Raw genomic sequence first — 13,365 nt, 5'->3', positions numbered from 1 at the left:
CAGACAGACTGTAACGTTAAAAACAAGCAGAACTCTGTCTATGCATGGCTCTGACAGCACTGCTCAGCAGGAGGGAGCTCAGTAGTCAGGACTCCTCCTCCTCCTCCTCTTCCTCCTCTTTCTTCTTCTCCTTCTGTTTGATCTGTCTCAACATGTTCAGATAAGAAATAAAGGGAGGAGTGAGAAATAATGATCTCCTCCCTCTAAGACTCATGATCACAGTGACTGTACACACCCACCNTGAGCCAGTAATGAATCATAATTACTATAATTAGCAGCTTGAGCTGCCTGATGTGGTGCTTTCATCACTTCTCCAACACACACACACACACACCCACCCACCCACACACACACACACACACACACACACACACACGTAGGCAGGGTAAAGTGGATAGTGGGTCATTTTGTGGCTTTATGGGAGATTTTGTCATTAGAGTCATTCGCTCAGCTCATTCCAATCCCTCTTTTATTTTATCACTTTCTTCAATCAGATTATTTTAAACTCTGCTCTTTGCTTCAATAACCTGTTAGTGAAAAACTCTCTGGCTCCTCCCCTCACTAACCCTTACCTCCCACAGCTTCACAGAAAGACCCACTATCTGCTGGAGGACAAGTCTCAGTGTTAAACTCTCTCCTCTCCTCAATGCCAAAGACTCGGTTTTCTTCTCCTCTCCTCCTGTTGAGACGCTTGCTGCAGGAGCTGAAGGTTGAGTCTCGGACCACGCTGCTGTTTCTCTCCGGCAGGAAGTGGAACGGGACTCAACCAGCAGCTGAAGCTCTCAGCATAAACGCTAACCAAATAACACACAAGCGCAGTGGTACACACACAGTCATAACGTTTTTATCCATTGTAGCTTAACACTCTGACAATGTAGTGACTTTAATTGATCCGTTTAATGTATTGTTGTTTTGTTTACATGTTTATTGGTTTGTCTGTTGCTATGGCGATGGGATGCAGTCACACCATAAAGAGCTAGACCAAGATAAGTCTGACAGAGCACAGATGGGGTTGGTACTGAATGTAATGGGCTGTAGCCATCCGATCTTTGAATCATTCCTCTGAAAGAAGACATTGGAAGTTTTGGGAATTTTGCCCTCATATCTGTCCTTTTAGATTTGGAGCTGTAATTGGGAGTTGATCTGGAATGGACAATATGCTTGTAAAACAACTGTTTGTTCCAGGATGAAAACAAGCTCATAGTCCTCTTCTTCCAGTCAAATAAAGTGACTCTACAGCTTCATACTAACTGTCAGATATGAGAGCTGGGTTTATTCGTTTCTCCGTTAGGTAAGAATATAAAACCTTTACCTAAAAGCTGTCCCTTTCTTTTGTTACCTGTTCAGCATGTTTTAGGATCACTGTGAGGCCCAGACTCCCTCAGTCCTTTTACTTCTGGGAAATGGTTTTAAGAAGCCAAAACTTAAAAATACACTAACAGGACTGGGAAAAACAAAAACAAAGTCTCACTCACCTCCTGTGACCTAAATCAGTCATGGCCACCTTTAAGGGTTATTACAGAGTTAGAGGGACAGAACACAACTAACTGCCTGACCTTCAAACCATTTATATACTGTGTTTTACCAGTTACCATAACGACGAACATTTGCACCAGAGCTCACCTTTTTTAGTCTTTCTGTTTGCATAACAACAGACAAGTGTTAGAGGGATTGCCATATCACATTTGTATTATTTGGCTTGTTTGTTTTTTTGCTTGTTTATTAAGACAGTATTGTGATTTTAATGTTTACCTTCAGAAACATGAATGAAATTATTATTGAAAAACCTTTTTATACAAGAAGCAATATCGTGCTAGTATTATGAACCTGCTTGAATCCCATTGGCTCCTCTGTGTGTCAGTGTTGAAAGTGAAGCTCTGATTGGTTGTTGAGTTAAAGCTCATTGGGATTTTAACAAATTGTCTTTTTAAATAAACCACAGATTGTTTTTCTTGGTAACTGATGGTCCAAACTTGTCCCAGTCAGAGAGGGAAGCTCCCTGCATCTGGGTCGACATCACGCAGGATCTCCGTTCTGCTGCTGTCTGGACTTATTCGCTCTCTGTTAGCGTTACGTTGGAACGTTTTTGGGAATTCAAAATGGTTCAGGTCAAACAGTTTATTAATGGTGCAGCACATTTAGGAAGCCTTTAACGTGTTACTGGTTTTAACAAACCTAAAAGTGTGGCTCTGGGTTAGACTGCTTTATTAAAAGATAAAAGTTCTGTTTGATCCAAACCTGAAATGGTAAATAGTAATGGGTGAGAGAAATAACAAAACTGATGAATGAATGAATGAATGAATGAAAGCAAACAGAACCAAATGTAACCAGAATGGTGTCAGTGAGTGCGTGAATGATTGAATGAGTGAGTAAAAGAAAAAGTGAAAGCAGTTGGATGGACTACTTGAATGAGTGGATGAAATGTACAGAATGTTAATGTTCTCTGAAATGATTTGATGGGTGGAGGTTTGGATGGAGCGCTGAAGCTGATTGGTCCTGATGATTAAACACTCTGAGATGGACTGCTGTCGACTGGCCTCATTCCTCGCTCTCTATCTCACACACACACACACAACTTACAAATGTTTTAAAGAGTAGGAACATTTCCATTAAAGTAGCATTTTTCTGAACAGCTCTGATGAAAAACAGTAAAGCTCAGAACCTTCTTAGTCAATTATTGGCCTAATCTGATCTCCTATTTTTATTTATTTAATAAACAAAAACCTAACAAGCTGAAAGTTTGCATGGGCAGAAATGCTCGTTTTACAGGATCTACTGATTGTACAGTCATTTCACATATCAGGACATTATTAAAATGTTCTGGTCTTTACCAGGATCTAAAATTATTTAAATCTAACCTCCAGTGAACAAAAACACACAACAGTTTCCACCACGTCATTATTTATTAAACTAAATGAAGCTAAAGTGAAAAGCTGTGAGTGAAAACCTTCATCCTTTAAGAGTAAAATGTTTTCCACCTGTGGATCATCTTCCTCTCTGTGGAATAATAAACTTCAGGTTGTTTGGAAATGTCCTTTAACCGTTCCCAGGTTGAAGCCGAGGTTGTGTTCTGCTTCACAGAGGTGATCCCCTGATGATCCTGCAGACGCAGAAAGGATGGACTTAGTTTTATACACACAGCTTCTCCATTTTCTTTTTGTTTAATAAATAAAGACGTGGTGAAAACTTGTGTGCTTTTGTTCACTTAAGGTTAGATTTGAATCATTTTAGAACCTGAGGAAGATCAGATCATTTTTATCTCCTAATATGTAAAACTGTGGAAATGAAGAAAGGGGGGCAAGATTTTCCCCCCATGACTGAATAATATGGTTTAAAATCACTTATAAAGTCTTAGAAACCATCAGCTTATAAATTAATATTAACTCCCATTCTGAAAAAGTTGGAACGTTGCTTAAAAAGTAATTAAAAAGGAAACTCTGCAAATCTTATTACCCCAAATTTTATTTACAATATAACATAGTAAACATTTCAATTTAAACTAAGAGATTTTAATTTTTTTTTAAATAAGTGGATTTTGCATTTGATGGCAGTAACACATCTTAAAGTTGAGATGGGAGCAACAAGTCTGTAAAAGTAAGTGGTCAGCAGGTTAGAGGACCGGGTATACAAAGAGGCTGAAGCTGGGCAGAGGTTCAGCAGTGTGTGAACAACTTTAGAAATAGTGAAACAATTTGTTCTTCAACTACTGAGGTATTAATGAAGTATTTCTGATTCTGATCCCATCATCTACAGTTCATTATATCATCAAAACATTTTAAGAATATGAAGAAATGTCTCTGTAATCCTCAGGCCCTGAGGGGCCGCTGCATTAAAAGCAGGTTGGATTCTGGACACTGTCAGTAAACCCAGTTCACCTTATACTGCGTAAAGCTCTATCATGAAAAGGAGGACACAAATGCAAACCCCTCCGTCTCTGCTCGGCCAAAGCTCCTTTAAAACAGACTAAAGGAAAGTAGGAAACGTCTGCAGTCACATCAATCAAAGTTTAAAACTCTTTTTGACACATGTCCACTGTACTAAAGAGGAGAGAGACCATCCATCCTGTCAAAAGTCTGCCTCTCTGATGGTATGGAGGTGCATTAGTGCCTCTGGCAGGAGCAGCTTACACGTGTGGAAAGGCTCCATCAATGCAGGAAAGTTTACACAACATACGTATGCTCCTGACATCTTTGAGATGTGTTGCTGTTATCTTATTAAAAACAACCTAAAATTAACCTTTTTTTTCAGTTGAACCATTTCTTAGTTCAGATATATATTTGATCAGTTTTCTGTGTTGCCTTGTGAATAAAATGAAGCTGGTTTCTTCTAGTTTTTTGAACGATTTGGACTGAATTTGAATGACAGCCAATAACATTTGTTACCATCTGAAGATAGTGGAAACTAAGACTTTAAATATTCCATCATCTAAAGTTCAAACCTCCATCAAAGATTTGACGTTTCTGGGTACATCTCTGAGTCTGTGATCTTTGGATCCTCAGGTGGCATTTCTTTAATTTCATATTAAATGTAATAAGTGATGGCATCAACCAAAGAAAGTGGTTGTGGTTTAGCCGACTCAGCACAGCGCTGTAACTCTGTAAGTACAGGTGATCTCAGGTATGTATCTCCTAACGTCGCTCTCTCAGGTCTGTTCCTCTCTGTCGCCCTCCCCCTCCTGCTCGCTGAGGTCGTGTGACAGATGTGTGTGTTTTTTGGACTTCAGGGTGCGCCGACCTCCACCTGCTGGACATGCTGAGTCCGATGGAGAGGAAGAGGCAGGGCTACATCCACGAGCTGATTGTCACCGAGGAGAACTACGTCAACGATCTGCAGCTCGTCACCGAGGTGACCGCACAAACACGCAGGCTACCGATCAAGATTTAATCCCTGTAATGCTTTTAATTCACTTTAGAAGAGTGTTTTCTCTTCTAAATCAAAATAAAGCAACAATACATTTGTTTCTGCAGTTCTTTTATTCAACTTACGTCTACAAAATTAAAAATCTTTAAATTATTTAGAATATCAGGTGAGTCAGAAATGTTTCCTCTTGAACAGCTAATGTTTGCTGAAGATCAAAAGCCTTTTTAAAATTTGGTTTCATACATCTATATGGGACAGTTATGTGACTAAAGTAACATTTTATACATTTGCAGGCTCAAAGCTTACAAATATTTATACATATTCTTTCCAGTGAAGGTGCTCCAAACAGACTGTACACAACAGGCTGATTATTGGGAATAACAACTGGATTAAATGAGATTTTATTTTATTTTTTGGACTGAAAGGGATCTCTGAACTCCGTTCTTTCCTGATCTCCTGTATGAATGTTTCCTCTGAGCGCAGATCTTCCACAAGCCTCTGCTAGACTGTGAGCTGCTGACGGAGAAGGAAGTGGCCATGATCTTTGTGAACTGGAAGGAGCTCATCATGTGCAACATCAAGCTGCTCAAGTAAAGAGCCAGTATAGTTTCACACAGCTGAGAACATGTGACGTGACCAGGGGAAAAAAGAACTGGCCTCAACCAGGAGCCTGCATTCTGCAGCTCTCTGAAGCTTAGACCAAAAACTTAGATTCAGAAGTGTATTAGAAAAGGCCTCCTTTAGCAGTTTTCTTCTCATATTTTATGCAGATCTGTGAATAAAATTCCTGTGGTATAATGACAGTAATAAGAGATTAATCAGTTTGGCTGGTAGCTTGTTAGCTTGTTAGCTCGTTAGCTCGTTAGCCACTTCATTAATCCAGTTTCACTTCATGTGTCATTTTGAACACATGTCACAGATTACCGCATTATGAGCTGTTAAAATAAGAAGTTTTAAAAAAAAACATCAAGCCCCTTTGATAACGAGTATTAGAAGTAAAATCTTACTTTTGATAAAAGTTTATTAAATGTTTAAATAAATGTTTCTACATTTATTCAGTGAATCATAAATAAATATCCAACAAACTGGTCTCATTTTCATGTTCCCTCTAAGATCTAAGCCGATGCTTTATTTTTTCCAAATGTTATACTTATATTATTCATTTGGAACAAATAGACAGGAATCATATATATAGTTCAGAGTATTAATTTTATTTATAGATAAACCAAAAAACCAAACAACCTTCATGAGAATTTGGTCGTTTTCTTTTCCCTAACATGTCAAATGACCAATAAATGTAAAACACTTTATTACAGAGCTGTGATTTCAGAATGTCAGAAATGATAAGTTTGGATATGTTGTGTTTATAGAAGACTTAAAGAGCTGTGTTATCTTTATTTTAGCCTTCAGGTTTGTTTTGTGTCCCAGAACAATTGTTTTTAGTGACAGATTGTGAAGGTTGCAAAAAAAAAAAACTCTTCCTGTCGTAACTTTATTTTGAAAATGTACAGAAGTACGACTGAGGTTTAGCTCTGGTATTTGTGTCAGATGTCAGAAACCAAGCTGCTCTGACCTGGCGTCTCTCTGCAGGGCTCTCAGGGTCAGGAAGAAGATGTCGGGCGATCGGATGCCGGTGAAGATGATCGGCGACATCCTGACCAACCAGCTGCCCCACATGCAGCCGTACATCAGGTGTGTGTGTCGTCTGAACCCGTTCTGTAAAAACACGAGGATCCTCTGTGAGACAGCCGGTTGTTGTGTTCAGGTTCTGCTCCTGTCAGCTGAACGGAGCCACGCTGATTCAACAGAAGACTGACGACAACCCCGAGATCAAAGACTTCCTCAAGGTAAACTGCTCATTCCTGCAGGTCTTTATTTTTACTTAATAAAGCCACTTTAAGCTTTGGTATAAAATGTTTTTGTGCTCAGAGTCGTCATCTCTTATGAATTAAAGGTCAAACCCTTGTTGAAGGACTGCATATCACCCGCTGCTTGTCACGGCAGAGATGAAGATCAGCTTGTGTTGGTCAAACCTGCCACAGCGAATGTTAGCTGCAGCTGTTTGCGTAGCTGTGACAGCCACGCGAAACCGAGTTTCACACGAAGATGGCAAAGGTGCCTCTGTTAGCTAAATATTTCATGAACCAGTGGACGACTCAGAAAGCAACATCTACATCTGAGTACACCTCAGTTTAAGATGGCCGCCACTGCTAATCCACCTTAGCACACATAGGAAGGCTAAAACGATCGATCACAGAATTTAGGTGTGGTTGTAGCCGAGAGTCATCCCCAGCAGTCTGGTCAGATGTGTGCTCTTAAAATCACCCCAGTCTGTCTGTTTGCAAAATTTCTCCTGGTCCACTGGAAAGAACTTTGAGAAAGTAATCATTAGATGTTCAAGATGGCCACCACAGCTAACCAACGTTAGCCAGCCCAGCTAATCTTGGTGTGGTAGTAGCTGAGAGTCGTACTCTGAGCGCTGACAGATCTCCACACAGCATCCGTTCTAAACTCTGGCATGGAAGGCGCTGATATGCATTCCTTCGAGCAACGCTAGCATGTTCTTTTCTGATTCTCTATGTCTCCATCAGAGGCTGGCCATGGACCCCAGGTGTAAAGGAATGCCCCTGTCCAGTTTTCTCCTCAAACCCATGCAGAGAGTCACACGCTACCCCCTCATCATCAAAAATGTACGCACCACACACGTAGGCTTTGGTTTCAGACATCTTCCTGCTGCTGCTACTGCTGCTGTTGCTGTCTGATCGTTCTGTGCCGTCTCTGATCGCAGATCTTAGAAAACACTCCGGAGTCTCACCCTGATCACAGCCACCTGAAAGCTGCCCTGGAGAAAGCAGAGGAGCTGTGCTCACAGGTGAACATGGAAACACCCGCCATCAGCAAAATAATCACTTCCTTGTCATCACAACTACAAGGAATTAACTTTTTTTGATGGCTGCCGCAGAAACACAAAGATGGCTGTTACTCATTCAGATTTACAGATATTGTGCTAAACTGTGGTGTGACAGTAGCTGAGACTTATTCACAACATTTCCTCCAAGTGTTACTCATAGCATGAGATCTTTGCTTAAAACCTTAGCATTAACTGTAGAAGTCAGTCCTGTTTGTCTGTTAGCAAAATATCCCATCAACCACTGGACGATTTCTAATGTAACTCTCAGAGAGTTATCACTGGATGTACATCTACAACCGATTAACGTTTAGAGTCAATCCAATTCAAGATGGCTGCCACAGCTAATCGACGTAAGGAACACAAAAATCCCTACAACTCAGCCAGTTTAACCATATTGAGCTATAATTTGATGTGGTAGTAGCATACTCTGAGCGGGACATCTCACCTTCTCACATGAGATCATGCAGATCGTTAGTTTGGATGTGTGACCAACACGGCTTCAGGCCTGTCGTTTCTGCTCATCAGGTGCTTTTTGTGTGGCCCCTCACTCAGAGTGTGAACATCCTGTTGACGTCTGGTAACATGGCTGATGTGTGTTTGTGTGTCTGTAGGTGAACGAGGGCGTCAGGGAGAAGGAGAACTCGGATCGCCTGGAGTGGATCCAGGCTCATGTTCAGTGTGAGGGACTCTCAGAGGTACCAGAGCTGCTGGTCACATCATCAGCTTGTCTCCTATGACTGTGTTTGGCTGCTTTGTTTCCGGGTGTAGATCTAATGTTTTTGTTTCCTGTAGCAACTGGTGTTTAACTCAGTCACCAACTGTCTGGGCCCGAGGAAGTTCCTGCACAGCGGGAAGCTGTTTAAAGCAAAGAGCAGCAAAGAGCTCTACGGCTTCCTGTTCAACGACTTCCTGCTGCTGACACAGGTCAGTCTGAGGCCGCTGAGCTGGATACCCTTCAATCCCCTAAAATACCTTTTCAAAATAAAATAGTCTTCATTGAAGCAGTGCATATCAAGAGTTAATCAGTTGGAGATGAACGTGTAGTGATTACATTCTGAGAGTTACATTAAAATCTGTCCTCTGGTTCATAAAATATTTTGCTGACAGAGATAAATGAGCACAGACAATTACATGATCTCCCGTCTCTTGTATCAGCAGAGAATAAAAGAGGAGAAAGTAAGATGTTCGTGATGAGTTGAAACAAGCTGTAGGAGCACAAATTAGTGCTAACAGTTCTGAGTTTTTATTTTATCAATGTGGTCAGTCATGTCTGATTGTTAGCAAAATAACTCGTGAATTACTGAATTAATTTTATTAAAGGGGACCAATAATGCTTCCTTGAACAAGTCAGGATCGGTCTGTGAGCTGTAAAAAAGATGTTTATTACATTTAATACATAAAATCATTCTCAGATATTCAGATTTCACCTGATCAGTTCTGCCTGTTTCATTTCAGAATGAGCGGTTTTAGGGCTGCGTCACTATTATGCAAATAAGCTGCTGTTGGCCACGCCCCCCAACTCAGTGTCCCGCCTCAAAACATAAAAACTTTCTGAAGCTTTAAACGCTGCGAATCTGGTGCACATTTATATCGTTATTAATTCAAACTGAGGATCCTGACTTTAGGACAGGCGTACTTAATGGTTCCAAACTGACATTTGTTGAGTTGGACAGCAGCAATCAGCGGTCCGAACCCCGACTGGTAGAGGGTCGGTACAGCGGAAAAACAGACCCATGTTCTATATCGCAGCCGGCAACAGAACAGCAGCCATTGTTCAGCAGTAAAACCAGCAGAACTAACGTCATGTTCTTCTTGTAATGAAGTGGGCGGAGCTCCACTTGGGTTGCTAGGTGAGGGGCTGGGCTCAGCTTGGGGTTGCTAGGTAACAGGGATTGTGATGCAACAATCCTGAGGTTTTTGAAACAGGTCGTTTAGAGACACCAGAAAACATTTAGTTATTGTCAAAAAACGGCTGGGTGTTTTGGGGTTTTTTTGCATTTGGACTGTTTCTAGAAGCAGTAGATCCCCAAATGGAAGAACAAAAACATTCTAAAAGTGAATTTTGCATAATAGGTCCCCTCTAAAACTCATTTAGAACTTCTGGAGTCAGTCACATTCAGGGTGGATACCACAGCTACCGTAGCCAACACAAACATGTCTTATTGTGTTTGTTTTATAGATGTTGAGCTCAAATCTGGTGTAGTAGTAGCTGAGAGTCATCCCTAACACATGCTCTGACCACTAACAGAGCTTGATTTGGGAATGTTACATGAGATCGTGCATAACATCGTATACAAGGTTTGACCCTAGCTGCTATAATCCAGTCCCTTCTCATCAAAGAATGAGCTCCATCTAAAACTCAGCGGGTGACATGCATTCCTTCAAGGAATGCTAGGCCTTTAATTTGTAAATGATCTAGGTTTTACCAACAGTTGATCTTTCTGCTTTTCTGGATTCTATTTTTGAACATCAGTAACAACGATGTTGATGGGACACGTGTTTTTGAAGGTGATCTTCTGTTGGTTACTGTTTTCCTTCAGGTCACCAAACCTCTGGGTTCTTCAGGTTCAGACAAAGTCTTCTCCTCAAAAACCCACCTACAGTATCGCATGTACAAAACGGTGAGGTGACACAGTCTTTATTTTGTCTTTAGTTCTGTAGAAGAAGGTTTGAACAGAGAGGGTCAGAAGGTTTGAACGGATCCTTCTTGTTGTTTTCAGCCGATCTTCCTGAACGAAGTGTTGGTGAAGCTGCCGACAGACCCCTCAGGAGATGAGCCTCTGTTCCACATCTCTCACATCGACAGAGTTTACACCCTCAGAGCCGAAAGCATCAATGAAAGGTAACAGGAAACCCATTTTCCACAGCTGCTAGCTGAATCAGCATTCACATTCTTCTTTCCCTCTTCATCTGACTACGTCTGCATAATTCTGCTGTTTTAGCCATTTGGAGATGAAAATGTTCAGCTTATTCAAGACTTTTGTTCCTTTATGATGTCTTCAGTTCCTTCAAAAACTTTCTCTTTGAAATCCGCTTTGGCAACTTTTTACGCTAATGTTAGCTTTTCGCCAGCTTTTTGCTACTTTTAGCTAGCAGTTTGCTGTTTTTAGCAAGTATTTTGCTACTTTTCGTTTCTAGCTAACATTGAGTTACTTCCAGCTTTCAGCCAGCGTTCTGCTTCTTTCAGCTCCATCATCTTCATCAGATTTCATCATCATTTAGCTCTCAGCACCACGCTGATCTCTTTAGTTGGTAGTTCTACTACCACATCAAATTTTAGCTCATTATCTGTAGGTTTGTCTGAGTTTTAGCAATTTTTGGTTGGCTAATGTCAATTAGTTTCAGCAGCCATCTTGAATCCAACAAAATACTTACATTTAAATTATCGGAAATTACAAAATTGAAAAACCTCCGTGTTCATCAAGATTTTAATGTTTGTGTGTTTGACTCAGTCAGTGACTCGTATTTCCTAAAACTTTATAAATGAAAGCCCATCTCTGGCCCTGGAATGCCTGGAGTTGCTTGAAAAATGTGATTGTTCCTGCAGGACTGCGTGGGTTCAGAAAATCAAGGCCGCCTCGGAGCTCTTCATTGAGACGGAGAAGAAGAAGAGGGAGAAGGCGTATTTAGGTAACTGTCCTTCACATCAACAGACCCAAGCTGCTTTCATGATTGTGACATCAGAAGCTGATCTTTCTCTGTCTCAGTGCGCTCTCAGAGGGCCACAGGAATCGGTCGACTGATGGTCAACATTGTGGAGGGGATCGAGCTCAAACCCTGTCGCTCCCATGGTACAGGAACTAGCCTTCTGCCTAAACTGTTTTTATTTAGCTCATTCTTGTTCCTGCTTATGTTAGCTTTCTCATGACTTTTGAGTGATTTTAGGTTACTGAATAACAACAAACAGCATCATTGTTGTCTGTGTCTCCAGGAAAAAGTAACCCATACTGTGAAGTGACCATGGGTTCTCAGTGCCATATCACTAAAACGGTACAGGTAGGACTACACTTACTGCATTCTCATTGTTTTCCTTTTTAAAGTTTCTCCTGTGCCATTTTTGCAATTCATATACTCCTGCACACTTGTGCTATTTTAATCTTTCATAAACCAAAACATTAGACTTTTGGTTTTGTAGCTTTTATACTTATAATTTACTTTTATTTCAAATTACAGTCAACTGTTAATGGTATTAAAGTGGAAGTGATTGGGAGTGACAGCACCTTGGTCATGAAGTGGTAGGCCATGTAAAACCACAGAGTGGGCTCAGCAGATGCTGAGGAGCATAGAGCACAGAGGTCACCAACATTCTGCAGAGTCAGCAGCTACAGACCTCCAAACTTCAGATTAGCTCCAGAACAGTGAGAGCTTCATGGAATGGGTTTCCATGAGCAGCTGCATCCAAGCCTTACATCACCGAGTTCAATGGAAAGCATCAGATGCAGTGGTGTAAAGAACACCACCTCTGGACTGTAGAGCAGTGGAGACATGTTCTCTGGAAGGATGAATCACACTTCTCTGTCTGTCAGTCTGATGGATGAGTCTAGGTTTGGCGGCTGCCAGGAGAACAGTACTTGTCTGACTGCATTGTGTCAAGTGTAAAGTTTGGTGGAGGGAGGATTATGGTGTGGGGTTGGGTTTTGGGATGGCCCCTTCCTGTTACAGCATGACTGTGCACCAGGACACAAAGCAAGGTCCATAAAGACATGGATGAGTTTGGTGTGGAAGAACTTGACTGGTCTGCAGAGAGTCCTGACCTTCAGCTGATAGAACACCTTTTGGATAAATTACAGCAGAAACTATGAGCCAGGTCTTCTGTCCAACATCAGGTCTGACCTCACTAATGCACTTCTGGAAGAATGGTCAAAAATTCCCATAAACTCTCCTAAACCTGTGGAAAACCTTCCCAGAAGAGTTGAAGCTCTTATAGCTGCAAAGGGTGAGCCAACATCATATTAAACCCTGTGGATTAAAAATGGGATGGCACTCAAGTTCATATTCATGTGAAGGGAGGCGAGTGAATACTTTTGGCAATATTGTGATTTTCATTGCATTCCCCGTAAATCATAAACTGAAAACTTACTAAAATGTTGTTCCCCAAATCACAGACATTGTTTAAACATTGTTGTTATAAACTTCCACTGGTTCATAATATATTATGCTAACAGACAGACAGACAAACAAACACACATAAACATATGCACAGACGGCAGCAACAAGAACCCAGTTTGTCAGATCAACCAGACTCCTGACACATTCATTGAGCACCAGGAAAATGGCCAATAAGCTATTTTTTTTACCAGTTATTATTTATTATCTTTGTGGTTATTGTGGCCCAGATATTCAGGGCTGTAGCCTTGAATGTTTCCTGTCATTGGGACAGCTTCTGTCTTCACAGCTGTGGCTTCCAGCAGTTCATTACCTTTCCAACCCACACAAAGGGCCACACCTTGGACCTATTATGCTGCTCTGGCCTCTCTCCTTTTAACTGTTCTTCTGATGCCCTTCCTTTCACTGATCATATGATGATTTCATTCAATGTCAATCTTAAATTCTCCTCTGAAAAACTTCAACGTACCGTTTCCTTTCGTAATATC

At 41.1% G+C, this 13,365-nt stretch overlaps 1 protein-coding gene across 4 annotated transcripts in view; it reads left to right on the top strand.

Annotated features, from left to right (window-relative positions):
• itsn1 (intersectin 1 (SH3 domain protein)) overlaps nt 1-13,365 on the top strand; it is a 68,623-nt gene that overhangs the window by 50,256 nt on the left and 5,002 nt on the right. For all 4 annotated transcript variants that reach the window (XM_037973388.1, XM_037973387.1, XM_037973386.1 and 1 more), the window contains 13 exons: nt 4,724-4,845; nt 5,344-5,450; nt 6,451-6,552; nt 6,626-6,707; nt 7,452-7,550; nt 7,649-7,732; nt 8,383-8,466; nt 8,564-8,695; nt 10,312-10,392; nt 10,492-10,613; nt 11,319-11,401; nt 11,479-11,562; nt 11,703-11,767. In XM_037973388.1, the coding sequence (XP_037829316.1) occupies nt 4,724-4,845; nt 5,344-5,450; nt 6,451-6,552; nt 6,626-6,707; nt 7,452-7,550; nt 7,649-7,732; nt 8,383-8,466; nt 8,564-8,695; nt 10,312-10,392; nt 10,492-10,613; nt 11,319-11,401; nt 11,479-11,562; nt 11,703-11,767 (1,247 nt within the window). The remainder of the gene's footprint in view (nt 1-4,723; nt 4,846-5,343; nt 5,451-6,450; nt 6,553-6,625; nt 6,708-7,451; nt 7,551-7,648; nt 7,733-8,382; nt 8,467-8,563; nt 8,696-10,311; nt 10,393-10,491; nt 10,614-11,318; nt 11,402-11,478; nt 11,563-11,702; nt 11,768-13,365) is intronic.

The sequence above is a fragment of the Kryptolebias marmoratus genome, linkage group LG22 (assembly GCF_001649575.2).
Source record: "Kryptolebias marmoratus isolate JLee-2015 linkage group LG22, ASM164957v2, whole genome shotgun sequence".
In the NCBI taxonomy this organism is placed as follows: Eukaryota; Metazoa; Chordata; class Actinopteri; order Cyprinodontiformes; family Rivulidae; genus Kryptolebias; species Kryptolebias marmoratus.
This window is presented reverse-complemented; position numbering and strand designations above follow the sequence as displayed.